The sequence below is a fragment of the Galeopterus variegatus genome, unplaced genomic scaffold, assembly GCF_000696425.1.
Source record: "Galeopterus variegatus unplaced genomic scaffold, G_variegatus-3.0.2 Scaffold3480, whole genome shotgun sequence".
NCBI lineage: Eukaryota > Metazoa > Chordata > Mammalia > Dermoptera > Cynocephalidae > Galeopterus > Galeopterus variegatus.
In genome coordinates, this window is record NW_007729591.1 from 62,549 (window position 1) to 87,152 (window position 24,604).

At 52.2% G+C, this 24,604-nt stretch overlaps 1 protein-coding gene across 2 annotated transcripts in view; it reads left to right on the forward strand.

Annotated features, from left to right (window-relative positions):
• WSCD1 (WSC domain containing 1) overlaps window positions 1–24,604 on the forward strand; it is a 44,618-nt gene that overhangs the window by 1,824 nt on the left and 18,190 nt on the right. Inside the window, exons 1-5 of one of the 2 annotated variants that reach the window (XM_008585181.1) lie at window positions 372–436; window positions 8,971–9,678; window positions 16,304–16,418; window positions 17,978–18,162; window positions 22,057–22,178. In XM_008585181.1, coding sequence (XP_008583403.1) covers window positions 9,252–9,678; window positions 16,304–16,418; window positions 17,978–18,162; window positions 22,057–22,178 — 849 coding nt within the window. In that variant the 5' untranslated portion in view covers window positions 372–436; window positions 8,971–9,251. Of the gene's footprint in view, window positions 1–371; window positions 437–8,970; window positions 9,679–16,303; window positions 16,419–17,977; window positions 18,163–22,056; window positions 22,179–24,604 lie in introns of those variants that run through there. The other variant, XM_008585180.1, reaches the window with a different exon arrangement.

Consider the following 24,604-nt stretch of genomic DNA (forward strand, 5'->3'; position numbering starts at 1 on the left):
CGGGCGAACAAGTTTGTGTAGACGCGGCTGGGAGCGCGGCGGGGCTGCACCTGCTCGGGCTACGGGGCAGGCTGGCGGGGGGCGCCTTCCCGGGGCCTGGGGCCGCTTCTCCGGGGAAGGGGAGTGCGAGCGCGCGCGTGCTGCGGGGACCGCCCCGACGCGGTCGGGATGGGGCTGGGGTGCGCAGGGCAGTTGCAGAAGCCGCGTCCCCCTCGGAGTCCTGGGAGACCGTGCGTTTCCCGGGAGGGCGCCGCGGTCGGGGCCCGGAGAGGGGGCGAGGGCAGGATTTGGGGTGCGCACTGCCCCCCTCCGAGGTGGAGACGTTCACCCAGAAGCAGCCCTCTCGCGTTCCGCTACCGAGCCAGGCTTCCGGTCAGCGGAGGGTTTTCTCCCATCTCTTGGTGAACTTGAACAGAGGCAGAGGGGAAAGCGAAACGTATGTGTATTGTCGGGAGAATTACCCCGACAGAGCTTTGCCTCTTCCTAGGTGTGGACGGAGACCTACGACTGGAGGCCGCTAATTGCGTTCTTCTTTGATACTCAGAAGCGTCCCTGGCTGGGTCCCCTGCTGTAGGGTAACCTCCCCGGTGCTCTGGTTTCCTGAGCATCCCTAGTGCGCGGATGATACCTGCTCACCTGCTCGGAGCTGGCTGGCTCATGGAGACCTGGGGACGGAGGGCACCTCCATCCCTTCTGCTAAGCAGTGGGAAGGCTGATGGAGGGGTTCCAGCCCTCACAGCCTTGCCCTGGAATCCAGCCACTGGCCCCACTCGCCCTTCCCGGCTGCTCCCCAAATGGACTCGGGACCCCACTGTACTTTTCTAACATTAGATGCCATCATCCCTCGGTTTATGGAGGCACTTGGATTCTCCCATGTTGGGACCCCGTGGTTGGGATCAGGAGCAGGGGCCTTTTCTTTTCTCTGCCGAATTGCTAGGTTCTCGGGCCCAGGAAGTGAGGGCTGGTGAGGAGTGAGTGAGTGGAGCAGGAAGCCCGCCTGCCCTGCACTGTCTGCAGCACCCCTATTTGATGTCTGCAAGTGCTGGAGAGAGGGCCAGGCTGCAGTTCCCTTGGGGTATGGAGAAAGGAGGTTTATTTCTCTCAAGCCTGCCCCTTCCCCCCTCACACGAAGCTGGGCCCTCAGAGAACGTGCCTCAGTGGGCTGCCAGAGCCACGGTTTCTGTGAGAAAGAGTAGGAGCTGTCCTGGACACAGTGGCTGAAGGAAACTTGGCTGGTGGGCCGAGCCTGACCCCCTCACCTTCCCCAGGAGAAGCCCCCTGGCCTTCAGCTGAGGCTGCACCCTCCAGGCCTCAGCAGGACCATTTCCACAGCCCCTCTGGAAGAATGCCTTATTTGGAGTTGAGGGGATCTGCCTTGGAGCCCTATGGGGTGCTGTCCTGTGGCCTGCAGAATGTCAGGTTAGAAATGAATAGGAGCCTGGATTAGGCAGAAGGCGAGACTCCTGTCCCTCCTTCCAGTCTACTTAAGGAGGCAGAAGTGGATATTCTGGGCCACCAGTTGGACTACTGCTAGAGCCCGAGCCTCCAGCCCGGGTCGGTTCAGCCAGAGCACTGGGGAATGAGTCTCAGAGCTAGTTCCCTGTGGAGTCAGCCTGAGCAGGTGGCTTAGAGCCTCTGAATCCAGAGCCTCCATGCCCAGATTAAACCCTACCTGAACAGAGCCTCCTGGGAAGGGGTATATCTCTTTGTAGACACCCCTGGCTTGTACTCCCACCTGGCTAAGACCCCAGTTAGCCTTGATGAGACCAGCTTCCCAACTCTCCCTCTGGAGGCACAGTGCGGTCAAGGCCAAGGACTTTGGGGCAGCTCAGTGTTTAGCCCTTCTCTTTATTTTTAAGATGCGAGTGATAATTATACACACCAACAGGTGCAGAGCTGTCCTAAGCTCTGGGGCCAGGCTCGTTGCAGGCTGGCCCTACGTGTTTGCGGAATGAGTGAGTGAACAGGGCCATTCACTGCATCTCCCTGGGCCTCATGGTCTTGTTGTCACACTGTTTCCTTTAATCTCTCCTTGTCATGGCTTTGATAATCATGTTGACATATGGCCTGAAAAGTAATCAGAATTGGGCCACTTTTGGAGAACGTGGTCAGAGAGGGAATCTGTGTGCTGCCCCACGGTGTGGATGTGAGAAATGTATGGAAGAATGGGCTGGATTTGTCTTGTAAGCTATCAGATACGCTGCGCCTGCTGGTAGCTAAGGCGCCTCCCCTCCACTTTGCTTCACTTCTCTTGCTGCTGGAAAACCCTGAAATGGGAGCCCCCTCCCACAGAGTGGCTACCTTGGTGTGTGGTCGGCGGGGAGCATGAGGGTTCTGGGGATGGGAATGCCTGGGGTGTCTCCCTCCCGTAGCAGGAATCCCCTGTCCCAGTGGTGGGCATCAAGCCAGAGAAGGGCAGGTCTGACTTCGGTTTGGTACTCCACTTGCTTGCTGGGATGTCTCCAGGTCATTCAGTGGGATCTGAATACCTGTTTACCTGCCAGGCTCTGAGAAGGGCCCAAGACAGCCGTCAAATGAACAAAACAGGCTTCTGTGAGAGGTAGCCCAGAGATAGGCCAGAAAAGGTTGTGATTGGCTATCTCAAGAGTAGGATGGGCTCCAGATCAACCAACCAAAGAGGGAAATGCCAGCCCCGACGGTGGGTCCTGTCTTTCTTTGCAGCCCCGGCCCCTAATGCTGTGCTTGGAAGGAGCCTGTCCGTGGTGTTGAGCAAGTGAGGGCCATGCGATTTGGCAGCTGATACTACATGCTTGGAATCGGAGAGTTCAGTCTAGCGATAGCTGTTGGCCCTCTCTGTCTCAAATTCTGTGTCTATTTAATGGGGGTGATAATGATTTTGACTTCACAAGTTTGTGGGAAGATCAGTCATCTGTTCATCTGATCATTCATTTATTACGCTTGATAGTCTGTGAATGTACCTTGAAATCTCTCATGTGGTATATAAAAAATTACTCATATTTATGTGAACTCCAGCAGTGGGTTTTGTAAAGGATTTTTCCCCTTTGCACTGAATGGAGTTTTGACCTTACCATTATGTTTTATATGTTTTTAGCAACATTTTTTATTTTGAAACTTTTCTTTTAAGTTCTGAAGTTCAAAAGATCAAGAGACTTGCTTCTTCAAAGACAGAGACCCCACCCCATTACCATTTCCCAGACTCTGTCCCTGCCAAGGGCCCAGCAGGTTTATGTTAAGTGGGTCCCTTGCTTCTTTTCTCAGTCTCCAGGACCCAGAGGTGCGGGATCATGGAGTGAGAGCAGCATGGCCTGAACATTGGAGGGTGGCCAGTGGGCAGCATTTACTGGAGCCTGTCCTGTGTCCCACCCAGAGGTGGGCAGAGGCATGACTGTGCCTGTGAGGGGCCTACAGGCTGGGAGGAGAACAGGGACATGAGCAGTCAGCCTTGACCAAAGACAACACATCACCCAGACACAGCTCACAGCAGCATCCAGCCTCACTGTCTAGTGCTAGAGAGTGGCTCTGCTCCAGGGATCAGGCAGGCTTCAGGGAAAAGGTGGCCTTGGAGCTGAGCCTTGATGGCCCTGGAGCATTTCAGAGGCACGAGATGTGGCACAGGCATCCCTGGCTGACACAAGAGCATGCATGAGGGGTGTGAAGCACATCACGCTGGCTGGGCACACTCTGGTTGGGATACAGGGTTCTGGAAAGAATGTTCAGAGGGAGGGGCTAGAGACTGAACCAAGAAGGGTTGCTGCATGCCAGGCTGAGGAGCTCGGTCTTGGGCATCCAGGCCTGGGGGCCATTGCCTATTGTAGCATTGTTAGCTCATGTTAGAAAGATCACTTCTTAAGCTGCTGGAAGGGGATAGAGAGAGGGGTGGGCTCCAGATGACAGGCTGAGCCTGAGCAGGAGCAGAGGCAGAAGCTCTGGGGAGGGGCAGGGGAAGACAGGAGCTGTGAGCCCAGCCGGAGGCTCCCTCATGCGCCGCACCGAGGTCCTGAGGCTGAGACTCCTAGCTGCCAGTCATTGAGACTAGGGCTCCGAGCTGCTAGGAGCATGGTGGTGCCCAGCTCCTTGTCTGGAGAACAACATGCCTGGGCCCTGTCCTCTTGTCTTTAGGGCTCCTGCCCTGCTAAGAGCACACAGCTCTGAGTCTGGAGAGGTTCACAGCCCTTGCGGCAGTGGCCACAGGGGCTGATATCCTCCTGGGGGTGTCTGGAGTCATCCTCCCCTCAACTGTCACTGCCTGGCTTCTCTGGCCAGGGGCAGTAGAGAGGTGCAGTCACATGACTATACTGCAGTTGCCACTGGTCAGACCTGGGCCGGCTCTGAGCTCCCTCCTCCAGCCCCCAGCCCTAGAGACTGCCTCCTCTCCTGCCCTGGCCTCCCCCCACTGTCACCCCTCAGTCTGAGACCCCCAGGCCCACTCCTCCTTCAGGCCCAGCAACTGCTGCTCCCTGAGGCCCAGATGGCAGCAAAGTAATAGATAAGGGCTCAGGTGTTCTGAGTCCCCACCTGCTCTAGGCTCCTGCGCCCTCCCTGAGACTTCCAGGAACCCCTTTGTTCTGTTATTCTCCTGTCATTCCTGAGAGGGAACTTAGGGTCTCCCTCCCAGACCCTGCCCTTCTCTAGGGAGACCCCAGGACCTCTAGAAGGCCACTGGGCAGGGCAGCGTGCATGCACCTTTGTCCAGCCCCCTGTCAACAAGGCCCAGCCTCAGGAGAGGTGGAGCCTGCCAGCTTCCCTGGAACACTGGTTTCAAGACTGGAGGTACAATGTGGGAAGCGTGTCTTGGGGAAACATTCTCCAGACTTCCAGAGGAGGGAGAGGCCCAAGACACCTTCCAGCCAATACCAGGAGGCCAGAACGAGCAAGGCAGTATCTGGAAGGTTTGGCTCAGAGGTGTCATATGTAGCATCATTTCCAGGAGCTCCAGCCTGGCATGCTTTCGAAAAGGTACTGACGGAGGTGCACTAAACTCCTTTCAAGAATAAATCTTGCCTTGTGCAAAGCTAGAGCTAAGGAAAGGAGAGAGGTGGGAAGCCTAGTGGGCACAAGGTGGACTCTGGGGGCACATGACCTGGGTCTGAACATGGGCTCTGATTTGTCTGACCTTGGAAAGTGTGTGCTTCAGCTGGCTAAGCTTTAGAGACCTCGGCTCTCCAGTGGCAGTAGTAGGACATCTGCCTGGGCGGGTTGTATGGAGAAAGCGAGGTCATGCAGGAAGTGCACAACCCAGTCTCACCTATTTATTACCGCTGCAGGTGCTTAATAAACTGTGGCATTGAAAAAGTAAAGGAATTGCTAACAGCAGTCTTAGCGTGTGCATCAGCTTCAGGCACGAGTGGGATACTGGGCCCACTGCAGGGAGTGGGGGGCTAAGAGGGATGTGTAGGGTCCCCTTGAAACTGATTTCACCAGTGGCACACCTGCTACAGGCCTGTCCTCCAGCTTTTCCTCCTCTCTTTTGCATTCATAACCAACACATGCCACCGTCCATATGTAACAAGTTTCACGCCCAATCCCTGATTCAATCCCACAACAATGCACACTTACCCCCATCTAACAGACAAGGAGCCTGAGGCCCTGCCTTGTGCAGTGGTTTGCCCAAGGTAGATTTGCTACAGTGGAGGGTTTGCTGGCTTTGGGTACAGCAGGCACAGTTGATGGCCTCGGAGGCCTGGTGCAGACAGGCAGTGGCTAGATATCACCCCCCGCTCCCCTGGTATTGGCCGATTCTGCTGTCTGACTTACCTCGTGGCTTGGCTGTGAGTCCTTGTGCAGATATTTCAAGTCTCCCAGCCCACCCCCAGGCCTCTTTGGGGTTTAGCCACTCAACAGACATTTACCTGTACCATCACTGCTCTGCTAGCTGTGTGCTGGGATCTGGGGACATGGAGATAAATCAGGTGTGATCCACACCCTGGAGGAGCTGCCAGCCTTCGGGAGAGGTGAGCATGGCAGAGAGTGGGGTATGATCGGCAAATGTGATGCTGGAGGTAAAGTGTGGTGGAAGTCCAAGGCAGGGGGACAAGTTCCTGATGCTTTGGGGCATGCATGCAGCTAGTTTTCTGGGCTGGACATCAACTCTATGATTTTTAAATTTGGGAGTGACAGCTGACGTTATAGGAACTCTGGCCTACAAGTGGCTGTCTCCTGCATCTGTGCCTAGCACCTCCTTCCCAGACCAGGCAGTCCCCTCTGGAAAAGGGGGGTATCAGAGAGGACTTTGGAGGGCCTTGGGGAACCCAGGTGAGATTGATTGAATCCTGATTGATTAGCCCTGACAGCTCCCTTCCCCACCCCACCACACTCCATCCCTACTTGTATTGTGTATCTAAATCCTGTCTGTCAAATGCATATGGAATTCACACCACATCTTGCCTTCAAAATCCTGAACTGATGAACCATTACCCGCCTTTCTGCTCCAACTCATCAGAAACTTTCTTCTGTCAGTCACCCTCTCCCCTTTTGTTTTAGTCTTATAGGATTTTTCCCTGGTAGGACCCCAACCTCATAACCAGAACCCTTTTGTGGACAGACCTGGAAGCCCCTCTTTGTGGCATTGCAACATAGAAGGGGTAACCTAGAAAGCTCAGGCACTCTTGGTAACTTCCATCTGTCTGAAAGACCTCAACTATGTTAATTAAGCTGCGTACTTCGACGGCTCAGAGGGCCTATGCCTTTGCATTCTCCATCTCTCCCACATTTCAGGCTTTGTCCACAGCTCTGGATAAGTGGCATTTGAGATTTCTTTGCCCCAACCCTGCAGGTACAGCTTTCTGCTATCAGGATTTGCCTATCAATTTATCTGTCCTCTCATTCATCTTTAAAATGTGTTCAGGGACAAAGATCCCTGAGCGTCTACACTGTACCGGGCCTCATGCTGGGGGCTGGAGTTATACAAATGGATAGGGTATTGCCTCCAGCCTTGATTCGATCACAGTTCTGCAAGGATGATTAGCAAATAGAGGGAAAATTCTAATCATCCCAGGATGGTGATGTGGGATGGGGGTCAGCACGGGCTGTGGGAAGACCAAGGGGTCTTGACCAGGGGTGGTTGGGTGGTGGTCAGGGAGAACTTCTCCGAGGAGGCCACACCTGGGCTGAGCCGTGGAGGGTACACAGGGATTTGGCAGGTGAAGTGGGAGGTGAAGGCTTAAATGGTGGCACATGCAAAGGCACCGAGACAGACAGATGTTCTGTGGTACAGGTGGCTCTGCTGGAATGTAGTGTGTGTGTGTGTGTGTGTGTGTGTGTGTGTGTGTGTGTGTGTGTGTGAGAGAGAGAGAGAGAGAGAGAGAGAGAGTGATCGGGAAACTGAAAGAAAGGGCGCAGCAAGAAATGAGGCCGGATTGTGAAGGGGTCCTTGTATGTTATGTTAAGGAGCTTGGAGTTCATCCCCAAAGCCACGGGGAGCTATTGAAAGGGGTTTTAAGCAGGGGAGCACCATGATCAGATTTGCGTGTTAGGAGGATCACCCTGGCAGCCTTATGGAAGATGGAATGGAGGGGCCAAAGCTGGAGGCAGAGAGATCAGTCAGGATTTCTTGGGATTTTCTCTGTGGTTTTACAAATCTGACGAGGCTGTCTGGGGTGGCCCTGGCAGACACACCAGCTTAGAGAGAAAATAAAAGCTCTGGAGACCTGTCTGAAATGGCTTCGCAACTCAGAGTTTAATTCCACTTTCATTTGCTGATTACTGAGCCTGCCAAACCTGCCCCAGCCTAGGAGACCAGCCGACCCATATTTCCAGATCTCTGCCCTGCTCGGAGACCTCAGAAACTGGCAGCCCTCAGCATCTCATCCGAAAGGGTCATGCCAGTCTGGGCCCCTTTGGATCTTTGCCCTGAGCTACCAACCTCTCTGGGGACCTGGAATGCTGGACCCCAAGAGCCCAAACATTGTCTTTCCTCTCACACCCGCTGTCTGTCCTCAGCGCACAGAGCAGCCATTGAGCGCTGCACGGGCCTGGCAGGGGTCCCGGGCCACATTAGTTACGGGCAGTGGCTTAGTCACGCTTCTAGGGGCCTTTCTTCTGGGACAAGCCTGTCCTTGTGCTAAGGGCTTTCCTTGCACAGCAGCCCGGCTCATGGCAGCTGCAGAACCCTCTGCCAACCCCGACAGCACACTTCAGAGGCACTGCCGTGGGAACCAAAGCCCAGAGTGAGAGCTGAGTCCTGGGGAGTGGAGCATACCCCCCCTACCCCCCGCACCAGGTGTCCTTCTCTGTTCACAGGTGCATGGCCCAGGCGTTGTCCCATTCCTCTGGCTCTGGCCTCTCGAGTCCAGGAGGCCTGACAAGGCTTACAAGAGCCCCACCCTCCCTGTGCCCCCTTCTGTGTTAAAGCCAACCAGCTTCTGCAGAAGCCCCTTCCAAAACACAGCTCACAGTCCCAGTGCACCCTTGAGAGTCAGCTGACTGCACTCATATCAAGTGCCTGCTGTATACTCCTGCCTGGGCTAGGTGTGCTTACACGTGGTGGGGTCTCATTACAGGGGCCATGTAGCAGTTGAGAGTACAGGCTCTGAATACAGATCGTTCAAAACCTTGGCTCCTCTGTTTACCAACTGTGTGACTTTGGAAAAACTACGTTGTCTCCTTTTGCCACAGCTTCCTCATCTGTAAAATGGGGATATTACAGTGTGTACCTCATTGGGTTGGGGTGAGGATTAAGTGACATACTATGTACAATGTTCAGCTGAGTGCCTGACACATAGTAAGGACTCAGTAAAAAGCTGTTGCTGCTGTTCCTGCTGCACCTTGTCACTATTGCTGTCATCTCTAGTTCTTCACTACTGCTCAAGGGAGGGGTTTTCTACAAGGAAGCTGAGGCCCAGCGACGTTAAGCAGCTTGCCCAGTGTCATGCAACTGGCCAGTGGCAGAGCTGGGATTTGAACCCAGCTCTCTGTCCAGTGCTCCTGCATGAGGCGTAGGGACAGTGGACCCTCCTATCGCATCTAAGTGCTCTTTCTCCACTTTTCCAGGTTTCCAAGCCAGGACATGAGGGTTGGTAGAGCTCGGGGATACAGAAGTTTGTGACACCTGGGCAGAAGCTGCAGCTGCAGGAACCGGTGGCCCCTGGAGATGTGATGGTGCCATTTGAACTCCTGCTGGAGACGGAGCAGGGGCAGTAACCCCGGAGAGCACAGGCACATGCCAGGAGCCAGAATGCGAGGATGACGTCTCCGGAGGCCCTGGCCTCCCTCCCGCCTGGGTGCTAGGAGCCGTCCCCGGGCTCTAGCTGGGAGCCCTGCCGCCCAGGGGCATGGCCAAACCTTTCTTTCGACTCCAGAAGTTTCTCCGCCGCACGCAGTTCCTGCTCTTCTTCCTCACAGCTGCCTACCTGATGACCGGCAGCCTGCTGCTGCTGCAGCGGGCCCGAGTGGCCATCCCACAGGTCCCCCGGGCGCCTGGCCCCCTGCAGGCCTTGCCAGTGGCCGCTGTAGCACTGGGCATGGGCCTGCTGGACAGCAGAGCCCTGCATGACACCCGCGTCAGCCCAGAGCTGCTGCTTGGTGTGGATGTGCTGCGCAGCCCCCTGGCTCGGCCCCGACTTGGACCCCGCTGGCTCCGGAGCCGCAACTCAGAGCTGCGCCAACTTCGGCGCCGCTGGTTCCACCACTTCATGGGAGACCCCCAGGGGCCACCTGCTCTGGGCCCTGAGGCCGCCAGGCCAGCTGCCCACAGCCAAGGTAGGTGGTCAGCTGCGCATTTGGGAGCTGCTCTCAGGAGCCGTGCTCAGGGTCACAGATTCGGGATCCCCTTTCTCTGGCCCTGTGGCAGCTCATGGCCTTCACTGACTGTTCCTTCCCTTCTGCTCTGCAGGAGACAAGAAGGGCCTGTGATGTGGCACGTCCTTCGGGGTTTTGCTCACTCACCAGCTGGGAATGCATATGGTTCAAGGCTGAGATGTGCAGGCAGGTCACCTCGAACTCCAGCTTTGGGTCCAGACAGACCTTGGCTTGAATACTGGCTCAGCCACAACCTTGTTGGGTGACCTTGGACATGTCACTTAAGTTTTCCAGCTCATTTGAAATGGAGATAGAGGCACCCACCCCAAGGTTATTGTGAAGATTAAATGTGATAATATAGACCCGTGATTCTCAAAACAGGGTCCCAGAGCAGCAGCAGCATCACCTGGGGACTTTTTACAAGTGCAAATTCTCGGGTTCTCCCAGATGTACTGAAGCAGGAGCTCTGGGGTAGGGGCCAGCAACTGGTGTATTAACACCTTCTCCAGGTGATTCCGATGCATGCTTAAACTGGAACCACTAGGATAGAGGACCTTCTGTGTTATTTGGCACTCTGATTGGCAGCTCTTATATTCAATGAAAGTAGCTAACTCACATAGCATTTACTGTGCACCTGGAGATCTCTGTTAATGTTATATCCCATTTTACAAGTGAAGTAACTGAGGCATGCAGAAGCTAAGTAAATTGCCAAGTCGTTTTCTTTGTTTGGGTCTCCCAGATGCAAACCCTGAAACCAGGATTCAAATGCACATGCTGTATTTGAGATACAATCCCAAGAAACACTGGTAGGGGAACAGGAAATGAGACAGGGAAAGGAAGGCAGCCAGTGAAGAGCGTATTGTTGAGCAGGTTACCACTGGGCAACTGGAGCTTAGTCCAGCTAGGGACTGGAGGCAGAGGAGAGCACACATCTCAGAGTGCAAACTGGAAGTGGCAGGCCTGGCAGGCATGGCAGAGGCATGACAGGATCCACCATAGTCACATTGCTGGGATTCCAGCATGGGGACAGTCAGCTCCAGGTTGGAGCTCTTTACTGTTATGCAGACTCTCTGTGCAGGGCCCAGTAAATGGACCTGGTGCTTGGTGAGTACCCAGTAAGCATTGAAGTTGTTGGTGGATAGTGATTGAGCTCAATCAGCTTCTCAGCATCCCTGTCATCATCTTGCTTGACCATGTACCCTCCATCTCAAGAGGAACTGCTCTCTTGACTATAAAAAGTGTGGATGGAGCATAGAGTGCTAAGTGACAGAATATAAAAGAACATGAGGCAAGAGGGACATCTGGACCTGGGTTAGGGAGGGCCGTGAGTGCCAGGCCTAGGAGTTTGGTTTTATTTTGAGGATGAAGAGACAGTGCCAGGGAAAAGAAAGGAGCATAAGCTGCCTTTGCCTTAGGAGGATGACTCTGGTAGCTCAGTAGAGTGAAGACTGGAGAACTGTGGGGTTTTTTCTCTGTGGAAGGAAGTTTCTTAAGAAATCATCTAGGTTATAGCCTTTGGCTATAAGATTCCTCAACAAGGCTTGCACGTGAGAAGGAATAAATGAGGGATTGGTGTTGCAGCTCATTTTACATCAAGAAGTTGGGTCTCTATGTGGGTTTCACCCATGCATCTTATTTAGACTAAAGTGTAAATGGCTGGCAGAAGTCAATATGAGTTTCTTGAGAGGAAGCCATGTAAACAGCACAAGCTTTGAAAACAGATCTGGGTTCCTATCTTAGTATTGACCATTATTGGCTCTGGGACTTTGGGCAAATTGGCCTCGATTCTTCTCTTCATTTCTCTCAACTCACACTTACTTACTAAGGATCCACCACATGAGTTTCCATGTATGCTCTTTTCTGTGCCCTTGAGGAGCTCGGTCTGGTGGTGGAATCAGACACGTACCAAAATGATTACTGTAAAGCATGACTGAGGTATGACAGAGGCAAGTGCAAAGGGCTTGTGGGCTCATTAGACAGTAGTGACCTTTATAGCTGACCAGCAAAGGGAAGGCCTCGGGTTGACTCAGCTACAGCCCTGCATGTAGAGTATGCATGTCGCAATACCAATTTACTTTACTTTAAGTTACTTCCAGTGACTTAAGGACATGATGTAGGGGCTTCAGTAAAATCTGGAGAGATTGGGGTTGGATGTAAGCAGGACTGATACTCAACTTTATACACCAGTATGGTCTTATGAGTTAAAATATTAAAACACTTTTATGCCTGTTGAAACATTTATTGCTCTGGGCCCCTTGGGTGCCCTCTACACTCTGGCTGCCTCCCCAGTGACCACCCAAACCTCCCCATTACTCAGCAAGGAAAGGATTAATGCCTGGTACAGCAAGGGGCATCTCCAGGATCCTGTTTCAGTGCCTCTGAATGGTCACTGCCTCCCCCACCCCCACTCCCCAGGATATATTTTGAATACGCCCAGGATTTAAGGAAGAATTTGCCCTCCCTGCAGAATATAAAAACCAATTTGGGGGAGGCTGTGTTATCACATGGCTGAAGAGCTTCAGAGAATGCACAAAGGCAGGTCAGTGGCCTGAAAACCCTCTGGAGACCCCCTTCCTCCCATGGGGCTCCGTGAGTCCTACACAGCCAGGCAGGCCTCTCTGGGGAAAGTCATCCACAGTCCAGCCCTCGGGACAGCTGCTGGGGCTGCAGACAAAGCGGGCATCTCTTTGTGGCCCGGGCAGCCCGCCATCCTCCTGAAAGGGGATCCTGCAAGCCGCGGAAGCTGCAGGAGGCTCCATCAATCACCGAGCATTTCATTATACCTTGGACAACATCCATAATGGAATAAAATGTCAGTAAGTTTACTAGGGGAAAAATAGTAACTTCTCCATAGCCAGTTTGTTTTTTATTGATAGTAATTTCCAAAGACATTCCAATATCTTCAAAGCCATCGTTAATAGCCACACGGCATGTCCATTTTGATGTGCAAATGAACAGATGCAGAGTCACAGACAATAACGCGATGCCTCTGTTTCAGCCGAAAGTCATAAATCCGCCTCAGAATGTGTCCCAGCGTATCCCTCGGAAGTTCTTTCTCTCTTGTACATTCTCGCCTCTGTCGGGGAGTTAGAAAAGCCATTTGTTATTTTCCAGAAAAAAAAAAGAGCTCACCTCCTCCTCCCCAGCGGAGGGACTGTCTGCATCTCAGGCCCCTGCTACACACCGAGAAGGGCCAGCCAGGCATGGGCTTCCTCTCCACCCCAGTCGGTTCCATCAGAGGGCCCCTGGGGACAGTAGCCACTCCTTGCTTTCAGAAGAACCAGAAGCTAACTGCTTGACACCAATTTTTATCTCTTTTATTAATGTATTAATTATTCAGCTAATATTTACTGATCCATCCATCACGCATCCCAGGTTAGAGTATAGGATCAGAATAATAATAGCTGTTATTTATGTGAACATCTGTTACATGCCAAGCATTGTTTTGTGTAGATGTGCATCTGTTACCTCATTTAATCTAATTTTCAAACAGCCTTATGATGTAAGTAGTGTTATCACCATTTTAATGATGAAGAATTTGAGTTTCAGGGAAGTAAAGTAAAAATTTTTCATTATTAGTAACAATATATTAACAATAAAAACAATCACTATTGAGCACCTACTACACGTCAAGCCTTGCATCAGGCACTTTACATGTATTATCTTACAGAATTCTCACAACCACCCCATGGAATTTGCACCATATCTCCATTGTGCAGATGGGGAAGCTGAGGCTCAGGTTGCACAGCCAGATAGTGGTGGAACTGGGATTTGAACCTAAATCAGCTCATTTCCAAAGGCTGTCTCCGTTCACTCCCCCAGAAATGTGTACCAGCCAGTCTCCATCTTGGAAAGTCTTGAGCCCGGGCACCTTTAGAGCCTTGTAGTTAATTTCCCATCTACAGTGATAAATGTTTAATAATCTCTGAGCTTGTGTTTTGGATGTTTAATTGGAAGCTGTATTGGAATTTTTCTTTGCTGAGCAACACAGAAACTTCTCAAGTATTAGTTTGCTTTCACTAAGTAGGCAGGCAGAGGAGAGAAAGTTGTGCTTGCTGAGCTGGGTGAAAGCTTCCTGCAGTGGTGCATGCTGGCCGCAGTCATCCTCAGACTTGTATAAAGAAGCTTGAGAGGCCCGGGTGTCGGCAGACATTGAAGAAGGGGCTGGCTGTTGCTCCCCCTTCAGCCCTGGTGTTCTCTGATATGAGGATTTCTGGCTCCTTTGGGTCCTAGCGGGAAGGCCAGTCTCCTGCCATCTTGGTCATTCTCCTCTGCTGTGCCCTTTGGTGCAGTCAATAGGAACACCCTCTCCTTGTTTGTGGGCTCTCTGTTCTTACCCTGGCACCCTCAGGGCATATCAGTGTGGTTTTTAGGAGCTGGAACCCACTGTTCAAAGTTAGGTGTTGACATTGACATTGTGCCTAACCCTGATGGACACTGGGAGGTCACCAGCTAGGCTGTAGGCATGACCCCTGCCCTCCAGGAGCCTTTGATCGTGTTGCAGAGATGGGATACACAGAGATAAAAGATTTTAACAATAACAGCTAATGACAAGAGTCAGGCTGACAGACAAGTTTTTCAGGTACACATATAAGAATCCAGGGAGAGGAGAGACCATGGTGGGCTGGAGAGGACAGGGTCAGTGGCCTAAGCCTTCAAGAACAGGTAGGAAGCAAAGGGTGGACATGAGGGAGAAGCAGGGAAGGCCTAAATGTGGGGCAGGAAAAGCAAGCCTGGGCAAGGTGAGGCAGGTGGGGTGGGTATATTAGTCCATTTTTGTGTTGCTGAAACAGAACACCTGAGCCTGGGCAACTTATAAAGAAAAGAGATTTGTTTGGCTCACAATTCAGGGACATCTGCATCTGGCACGGGCCTCAAGCTGCTTCCTCTCATGGCAGACAGCCGGCAGGTGCAAGGAGATCACATGGCGAGAGAGAGCAAGAGAGGGAGAGGGGAGGTGTCAGGCACCTTTTAACAACCAGCTTTCACGGGAACTAATAAAGCGAGAACTCGCTCACTACCTCCCCCCACCCAGGAGGGCATTAATCTATTCATGAGGGATCCGCCCCCGTGACCCAAACACCTCCTAACACTGCCACATTGGGAATCGGATTTCAACAGGAGCTTTTGGGGTACAGATATATCCAAACTATATTAGTGGGCATTGCTCATCTGACAGTTGGGGAAACTGAGGCACAGATAGTTGAAATGATTTAGCAAAGTTCAGAGGTGGATTTAAGTGTGGCATTCACAGAAGGTCAAGTCACTCCTGCGTTGCCCAGAAATGAATGGTTGTCAGACCCCCCTCCTCCAAACCACTTAGCAGATGACCCTGAGCTGCTGCTTGGGACTAGATTCTTGGCAGGAATGAAAAATAACAAATGAGTCTCCCTGCCCTCAGGGGGCTCCCAGACTCATAGACCATCAGGACTTTACTCCTCACCGAAAAGCCAAAAGCCATTTGGGAGCTGGCAGGCTGCCAGGAGGCCTTGGGCATGTTATTTCCCAGAGACAGCCTAATTTCTCTGGAGGCTGCTGGGTGTGCCACAGGTGACATTTCAGGGGCATCAAGGAGCCGAATGCAGACATTCTTGGGGAGACGTGCAACATCTTTGCTACAGGTGCCCGATCCAGATCTCGGCACAGCTCTTGTGGGTGTGTGTTCACAGCTTGGGGACTGCATGATGGTGTGTTTGCAAATTCCCGGTGTGCCATTCCTTCAAAACACCACGGCGTGCGTGACATTTACATGCCCGATGCCGCGTTTGCATTGCACTGGCACTCTCCGGCTTCTCTGCTCATCTTCAGGAGATGCCCTCCTCCCTTGAGTGACAGGGCAGGGCTGAGGCAGACTACCCCGGTGCATGCATGGCTGGGTCAGCACTGCCACTGCTTTGTGATCATATCCCCCCTGTCCCCTTCCAGAGATTTCCCGAGGTGACCAGACTGGAGAGAGCTTGCAGTCACTTGGTCGTAGTGATTCCCACACAGGACACGTCTCTCACACTCCATGGACTCTGCTCACACACACCAGCTATGTAACTTACTCCCCTTCTGGGACAGCAGATTTTTTTTTTGAAATAGCTCTCCCTGTTTGAAAGATCTTCCTTATATTAGCTAGTATCAGACTTTCTCTACTAATTTCCTCACTCTGGTGCACAACGAGGCAACAGAAGTTGTGTCTCCAGACATTCGTGAGGCAGAGAGGCCTCCCTGAGCCTAAGATGGTGAGGAGGGGGTGGAGTCCACGGGAGATAACTAAGGCATCCAGTCTTGTGAGTTGGGGATAGTGGGCGAAAGTGGTGATCAGGCCGATGCTGGGTTCCTGGCAGGGCTGTTCGGGTGGACAGTGGGCCATTAACTAAGAAAAGGGGCAGGAAGCAAATGAGATGGGCATGTCCAGGTGCCCCCTTGGCTCCAGCACTGAGGGAAAGGTTGGGCAGCAGCCCTCATGCCCTGAGCTTCTAGGAGCCACCTTGGCCAGGAAGGAGAGATTCCCTGGGCTTTTCCTGGGGGCAGGCCCACAGCTAGGACCCCTCCCTTGTCTCCCAGGCCTCTGATCTCAGCTGTGCTTCCCTCCCCGTAGGCACGTACATTGGATGCTTCAGTGACAACAGCCAGGAGAGAATTCTGAAGGGGGCCGTGTTTTATGACTTGAGGAAGATGACTGTCTCCCACTGCCAGGATGCATGTGCCGAGCGGTAAGCACTGCACTGTGGACTGCTGACTTCCTGGAAGTAAGGCCAGACAGTCCCAGAATGAGGTGATAGCTTGGCTGCCGGTGGGCTGTCACAGTGTAATTAAGCATCAATTGTTCAGATCCTAGGCGTCCAGAAGGAAGAAAGTTTGTTGGCAGATGGCATGGGCACTGGGCTAGTGTCGGGAGATCTGGCTGCTAGTCCAGCTGTAGCAGGGACTCGCTGTGTGACTATGGTGAGTTCTTTTCCTTCCCTGGGTCTCAGTTTACTTACATGCTTAAAATAAAATAAAGGGTTTTAACCTAGATTTCTGGACCTTTCCAGCTCTGTTAGGAAAAGTATTTCTATCCTGTGCTTATAACGAGATTTGCCTTTTCTGAGGCTGCCAGCTCGCCCAGTGGTTACCAGACACTTCTCGTGTGCCAGGGAATGGTCCCTACTGTAAGGCAGTTACAATTCACTGTGTGTGTGTGTGCGCGTGCACGCACACGTGTACTTGAGGGAGATGGGTAAAACAGAATCACAGATCTTAATTTTCATTTATTTCTATAACCTCAGATTCTTTTACTTTGTTATGTCATGTAAATCCTCATCACCTCTGCTAGGTAGCAATTAATTATCCCCATTTTATAGCTGGAGAAACTGAGGCTGAAGAAAGGACAAGGTACCTATTACACATACTTTACAACCTGAGCTGAAACTGAGGATGACAATCTTGTTTTCCCTACAATTAGGGAAACTGAGACCTGGAGACAGTAAGTGATGTCTGAGGTCTCACAGCTAGTAGGTGGCCAAATGGGGACAGATGCTTGTGTCTGTATTTCCAATCTGGGCTTTTTATACCTAGATCCACTGAGAAGGGACTTTGAAAACATCACTTTCTGTACTTATGTTTCAGGTTGATTTCCAATCTTTCTTTGCCTGTAGTATTACACCTGGGTGAAAGTGGGTGTAGAAATGGCTGTGGAGGCAGGGGCTGGGCACCAGGCATGCTGGCAACACGATGCGTCATGTGGCCGGCGCAGCAGGCCGGCGTTGTACTGCGGCTGGAGCCAGTTCAAGCCGGCTCATAAGGGCAGACGTAAAATTCTTAGAAATGCAGCGAGCCCAGTAGCTTGAAATCATCTGTGGTGGCAGTCTTGACACCACAGTCATTGGCCAATGCTACAAGTCAGGACTCTCCTCATCCCATCCTGAGAATCAGCTTACCAGCACACACTGATTAAGACCCATTGTAACCTATAACCATGATGGCTCCTTAGGGGACAAAGCTCAGGGCTGACCAGAGGGATGAGTGGGGCTGGTTCAATTCATTTATCCCAGAGGAAAGACCGTTTCCTCAACTTAGGCAGGTGACCCTTCGGTCTGGCTGAAGACTGATGCCTAAGGCCAGCCATATGCTGAGGGTTGTGGCCCCTGCCTCCTCATCCAGACCTAACTCAGCTGCAAGTTCAGCCCTCATCCTGGCCCCAGACCTAGCTGCCATTGCCTGCCCCCAGACCCTTCTGCAGTTCTGGCTCTGGGCCAAGGTCCAGACTCACCCAGGCCCCGTCTCCCTGCAGGTCCTATATCTATGCCGGCTTGGAGGCTGGTGCAGAGTGCTACTGCGGGAACCGGCTCCCAGCGGTGAGCGTGGGGCTGGAGGAGTGTAACCACGAGTGCAAAGGGGAGAAGGGCTCCGTGTGTGGGGCCGTGGGCCGGCTCTCTGTGTACCGCGTGGAGGAGCTACAGCCCGGCTCCAGGAAGCGTGAGTGTGCAGCCCCTCCCTGACCTCTGTCTGTCCCATGTGGTCCAACTGCCCCTCACCCGCAGCCCCTCATCCCAGCCACGTGGGACAGACCGTGCCCTCCCTCCTTGGATGGGCACCTGGCAGAGTGGGAATGGGGCCAGGGTCCGTCAAAGATTTAATTGCTTGAGTTCATGACCAAGGCACATCTTTCCTGTCCCCTGCAGGAGAGAGAAACTGACTGGGAGGCTGGGGGTCTGGGCCTAGGCCTGCCTCAGACATGCTGTGTGGCCTCAGGCAGCTCACTTCCCCTCTCTGGGTCCCAGTCTATTTTGTGGTCTGCAGAGGCAGACGTAGATTTCTAGCTATAGGGCAGTCCAGATACTCTGAAAGTTCTCTAGGTATAAAACACCTGAGAATACTGGATAGAGTGCAGCAAACGTTATTGCACATGTGTAGCTGAACTAGCAGGAAAGTGAGCCAATCCCTGGACTGGAAAGTGAAAAGGGAACGAAGAGGCACAGTGGGGAGAGCAAGAGGTGACACCGTGCAGCCCTGGCTCTCAGCAGAGGGAGTTGCCAGCCTTGGTGGCCATGAGGTTGAGGTGTTAATGTCCAAGCAGGACAGGAAGGGAGGCCTTGGACCTGTCAGGGTAGGGATTGGACTGAAACTTCTGTATCACGTGGGATTCAATTTCACTGAAGTATAAATTAGTGAAAGTTTATTTGAAAAAAAGAAATCCCATCCACCAGTTCAGGGAGATAGAAACGAGCTTGTCTGCTTTGAGCTGAGCTTCAGGTGAAAAAAAGTCTTAGTAAGAATTTTTAACCACAGGCTTGCATTTGTGTGGATCTTGTGGTTTAAATTTATATTATCTGCCTTAAAGCTCCAACGTAAAAGTTGGCTCTGGGCCATCTGGAGGTGGCTGGCAGAGGCAAATGTGCCATCGACCCAGGTGGAAAGTTTCCCACAGGTGAATTGTCACTGAGTGCTGATCTCACAATTCAAAATTACAGAATTTAGGAGGAAATACTCAAGCATGAGGGAGAGTAAGCTGACACATCAAACAGCAAGACTGGACTCCCAAGGATTTCAACTAAAAGTGCTGTCAAACAGAGGTGACATCTGAGGGACCCAACTCAGGTTTGCCCTCGTTGCAAGGTGGGCCCACTTAATCTAATAGCAGAGGGCTCCTTTTAAAATAACTGGGGCCATCCTTTCTAGGATTGGGAGGGGTCAGGTGGGAAGGAGTCAGAGCATGAGCATCCGCCACCACTGGCAAGCGCGGGACAGTAGGTGAGGGAGGCCCAGCCCAGCGTCCAGGTACACCGACTCACAGGCGTAGACGCCCCTGGCCATGGTCCCTAGGAGCTGCTGGATTCGTTCAAAAGTGGTAGTAGATCAAAAGCTAAAGCTGCAGAGGGGTTTCTGGGAGAGTTCTCCTAGCAGTGAGTGGGTTTTCCAAGCAGTACAGAAGCCCATCCATGAGAAACATGGGTGAGCCTGAAGGCCAGCCGCAGCTGGCCACTGCGTATGGGGTCACAGTGCCAGGCTCAGTGTCCAGCCCTGGCCAACTAGAGCTTCTTAGGTGCTTTATGCATTCAGCTAGGATGTGTCCGGGAGCCAGAGGGTCCTGAAATGGCAACAGGTATGGAGACACCAACCACACACTCTTTAGCTTAGGGACTCACTAATGAGGCCATGAACTCAACAGATACTCATTGTCACCTGCTCTGCACCAGGCCCTATTTTGGCACAGGGATTTGCTGTGGTGCACGGATGTAGTCTTGCCCTATCACCTGGGCATGCAAATGGGCTTTCTGGGGTCCAGACTGCTCCATGCAGGTTTCTTGGATGTTTTATTTCTTTGGGTTCAAACAACATACCTGCCGCCAGTAAGACTAGGCCCGCATGTGGACTTGGGGACGTCCTACCAGCCCCTGCTGTCTGCCCAGTCACTGACGCTTACACGTGGATGTTTTGCTCCACGTTGCCCAATGTTCCGATCACTGCAGCAGCCCCACACGTCACGTTGGCTGAGCCTGCTGTCACGGTCAGTGCTGAAATAGGCAGGGTGTGGAGCCCGTGTGGCTGGCCTTTGCCTTCTTGCTCCCTTCTCGAGGGGATGAGCTGACAGGATCTCTGTCAAAAGGTGACCAGGTGACCACCATTGTAAATTGCAGCCTGTGGTTAGCAAAGAGAGTTCACAAGTAGTGAGACCCATGGGTGTGCTCCCCTGGTTGGAATCAGAGGTCAGGCCTGAGCACTTCATTAACGTCCTCACCTTGCAGGTGTCATTTTGCCCTAAGTGGCCCATGGGCTGTCACCTGGGGAGCAAAAGAGGGTATGGAGTGGACTGCACTGGGTCACTCACCAGTTGTAGTTTACTCTGTGCCATCATGTGCTTACCTCATTCAGTTCATTCATTTACTCAGCCCTTATTGGACACCTGCTGTGTGTCAGAGTCAGGGCTGGATGCAAAGAACACAGAGGTGACCCAGATGTACCCTCCAGGAGGACCCAGTGAGCCCCTGCTGTCCCTCCCTGTGGCCTGGGACTCTCTGGAGCATTGACCACTCTGTCTTCCTGTGTCTTCCCTATCCTCCCAATTCTCCCCTTGAGCCTGTGTCCCCCCAGTGTGTGTCCCACCCCCTTGGAGCTAGCTGAGAACCAGCACCCACTCCATCTAGATATTTGTTCTTTGGGGACCCAATCATGCCATGGGACAGGAAAAGTTTTGTGAGCCCAGCACAAGCCATCACCCTCGGCCTTCACACCAAAACAGGGGAGGCACGTGGTGGTGGGGAGACACAGCCCCATCAGGAAATGGCCCCAAGGAGATGAGGGAACAGAGATTCTCTGAGTCCGTGACACTCCAGAGTTGCAGAGCTAGTCAGTGGCAGTACCTGGACTTGGACCCAGACACTTAAGACTCTAAGTCTGGGCTGTTTTCCCCACACCAGGCTGCCTTCCTGCGTCTACACCCTAACAGGTCCATGTCCTGCCATCCAGACCACTGATGCTGTGGTCTATTGGGATGGGCTTTCGGATCCAGGGTTTGGTCCTGCTTGGCAGATTCCGTCTGGTGGGAGGGTTTCTGCTTTCACCAGGAGGTGGCAGGTAGAGAGTTGGAGGAGATGCTGAGCCCTGGGAGACCTTGTGTTAAAAGGAGCACAGAACAAGAATCATGATGCCGTCTAGAGAAACTGATGAGTCTGGAAGAAATACAAGCAAAGAAAAAATTCCAGGTTTGTTCAACACCAAGGGAGCTAACTAGGGAGCTGGACTTTTCCACCAGAAGGTCTGGAGAACAACATGGCAGGAGGCTTCCTTTGTAACACGGGCTTGAAGAGTATTCTTAGAATTTGGGTGGGAGTTCAAGATCAGAGAGAGGCAAGCCTTGCTAAGGAGCAAAGCAGTGTTGTGACTCAGATGGCACAGCAAGAGGGAATGTGGCAGGATTTCAGACTTCTGTGTCTACTTTTCTTTCAATGTGCGCTCTGGGTGGACAGAATTTTCTAGAATATCAGCCCCTTGGGTCAACTACTGTGGAATCTGGCACATAGTAAAGGCACAATCCAATTTTTTTGGTGGAAGGGAGGATGAGAAGGATGAACGGATGAAGCCATCCCTGCAGAACTGGCAGGAGAAGTAAGGCCTAAGCTCAGCAGTTTCAGCCGAGTGGTCCTTCGTTGGTGACCCTGGCTGACCAAGGTCCTGATGCCTGGTCTCTCTCCAGAGCTTGGCTTGTCTGCACCCTGTCCAGGGCAGTTTGCCCTCCTGGGTTTGAAATCTGCCCCTCCTAAGTATATTTATACCTGTCTCAGAATCTAAAGCCAGTATTTTCCCTTGTGACAGACACCAGCAACCGTGGGCGCACCATTTCTCACCAGAAACCCATTTCCTTCCCCACAGGGCGGACTGCCACCTACCGTGGGTGCTTCCAGCTGCCAGAGAACATCACACAAGCCTTCCCCAACTCCCTGATACAGGCTAATGTGACCGTGGAGATATGCTCGGGATTTTGTTCCCATAAAGTAAGACCGGTTATAATGTCACAACCCTTTCTTTGAACCATCCAGTGTGTGTGGTGGTCTCCAGAGAGGGGGTGGGTGCCTGTGCTGGGCTGCAGATGTCCACTTTGACATCTGGGTGGGAGATGAGGAGGGAGGTGTGGGAAGGAGGTGGCCATATCCCAGATGTCACGGAGATGGTACTGTTCCAAGCACTTTATGACGGGGAGCCCGTAGCCAGTGCTGGTGCTTCAGGGCTGGGTGGGGAATTGTCAGCGAAGGTTGTAAAGCTGAAAGGAGCATGCCTTTCTGAAGCAAGCTCTTGGCACAAATGTCAAATGTTAAGTTGACTTGGTTCACGAGCAAGAAGATGCTGGCTTGGGACTTGGGGATAGCTGATGGATTTTCTGAGATTTGTGCTGACAGTGTGGAGCCATGAATCTGACTCCAGGGGCCGTAGTCACACCTGTACTTTTGATTCAGCCCGGGCTGAGGAGTGGAGAGTGACTCTGTGCAAGGGCTGAGCTGGGTAAGCAGGGCCACTGTCCCTGTATCATATACTAGCTCTGGGGTAAGGAAAGTTGGTCAGGGCCAGATGGGACTTGCAAAAGACAGGATCGGGAGCACGTGAAGCAAGGCTGGGGAGATCCGTCAGACTGTGTCCAAAAAGTTTGGAGATCTTGGGCTGGAGTCCAAGAGTCTCCAGACTGGGGTGGATGCTGTGGTTCTAGAAGATGCCCCAGGTATCAGTAGGCTGGGGGCTGGGCTGCCCCAGATGTACTAGGGCTCAGTAGCCTCTCTGTGGCTGTGATGCCTGGCAGTGTGACAGAACAGGGCTAAAGAGAGAGGAAGGCCTTGGTGATGATGATGGTGATAATGTTGAGGGGATGATGATGATTGTAGTGGATTAAATTATGTCACTCCCTGAAGCTGTATCCCCCAAGTTTTATGTATTAGAAAGTTAGCCCCCACTAGACTGTTAAGAGGGTGGGAAATCCTGCTATGGTAATTGAAAGGTGGAGCTTGAAGGGGTGATTGGATCGTAGGACCGTGACGTAGATTTAAAATGGTGGTCAGGGGCGTGGTTCTGAGGGCTTTAAAAGAAGAGGAGAGTCTGTCTTGCTCTCTCTGCTTCCACCATCTTGCAAAGTGAGACCCCTGGGTCACTGTCGCTACCACCAGATGGACTTTGGACTTCCCAGCCTCAGAAAATGTAAGCAATAGATTTCATTTTCTGTATAAATTACCCAGTTCCAAGTATTCTGTTATAGCGACAGAAAATGGACTAAAGCAATGGTGATGATGACAGTGATGATGATGATGGTGGTGATGGTGATGGTGATGATGGTGATGGTGATGGTGATGATGGTGGTGATGATGATGGTGATGGTGATGATGGTGACAGTGATGATATTGATGGTGATGGTGATGATGAGGTGATCATGGTGATGGTGATGATATTGATGGTGATGATGATGGTGATGGTGATGATGGTGACAGTGATGATATTGATGGTGATGGTGATGATGAGGTGATCATGGTGACAGTGATGATATTGATGGTGATGGTGATGATGATGAGGTGATCATGGTGACAGTGATGATATTGATGGTGATGGTGATGATGATGGTGATCATGGTGACAGTGATGATATTGATGGTGATGGTGATGATGATGATGTGATCATGGTGACAGTGATGATATTGATGGTGATGGTGATGGTGATGATGGTGACAGTGATAATATTGATGGTGTGGTGATGATGATGATGAAAAGAAGTTAACATTTATTGATCATTTATTCCATGCCAGGTACTGTTCCAAGCACTTTACACGTGTTAACCCATTTAATCCTCATAACAACCCTATGGGATAGGTACTATAATTATCTGCATTTTGGAGGTGAGGAAACTGAGGCAGAGAGCTGGAGCAGTCTGCTTGAGGCTGCACAGGCAGTAGGTGGAGGATCTGGGATTTGAACTCACCTAGAGCTCCCTAGCCTGCTGGTAGTTTGAAGGGTGCAGGGGTGGGCTTCATTGGGAGCAGATGAGATTGGGTCTAAGGGAGCATGTCCTCTGCTCCACCCCCACTGCCCTCTCTCTGCCTCCCATGCTCCTCAGCTCTCTGGGGTGCTTCCCTCAGAGGGTGGATGGAGAACAAAGCCTTTCATGTGCTCTTTCCTGTTGCCTAAGTGCATCCTCTGAAGGGGCTCTCCTGCATCACTAGCATTTCTGAAACCACTGCCAAGGATGTCTTGGGCATCAGGGCTCATGTGACACAATGCAGCAAGCTGAGAAGGCAGTTTATTGATTTGCAGATGTCCCTGGGGACCTTTTCTTCCCCCTGCCCCTTGTGGGCAGAGCTGTGGGTCGAGGCAGCAGGGATGCCTGCTTCGCTGCCAGCCCCTGCTCATGCACACAAGGGAACAAACCACCCTCTCAGGGACTCCCT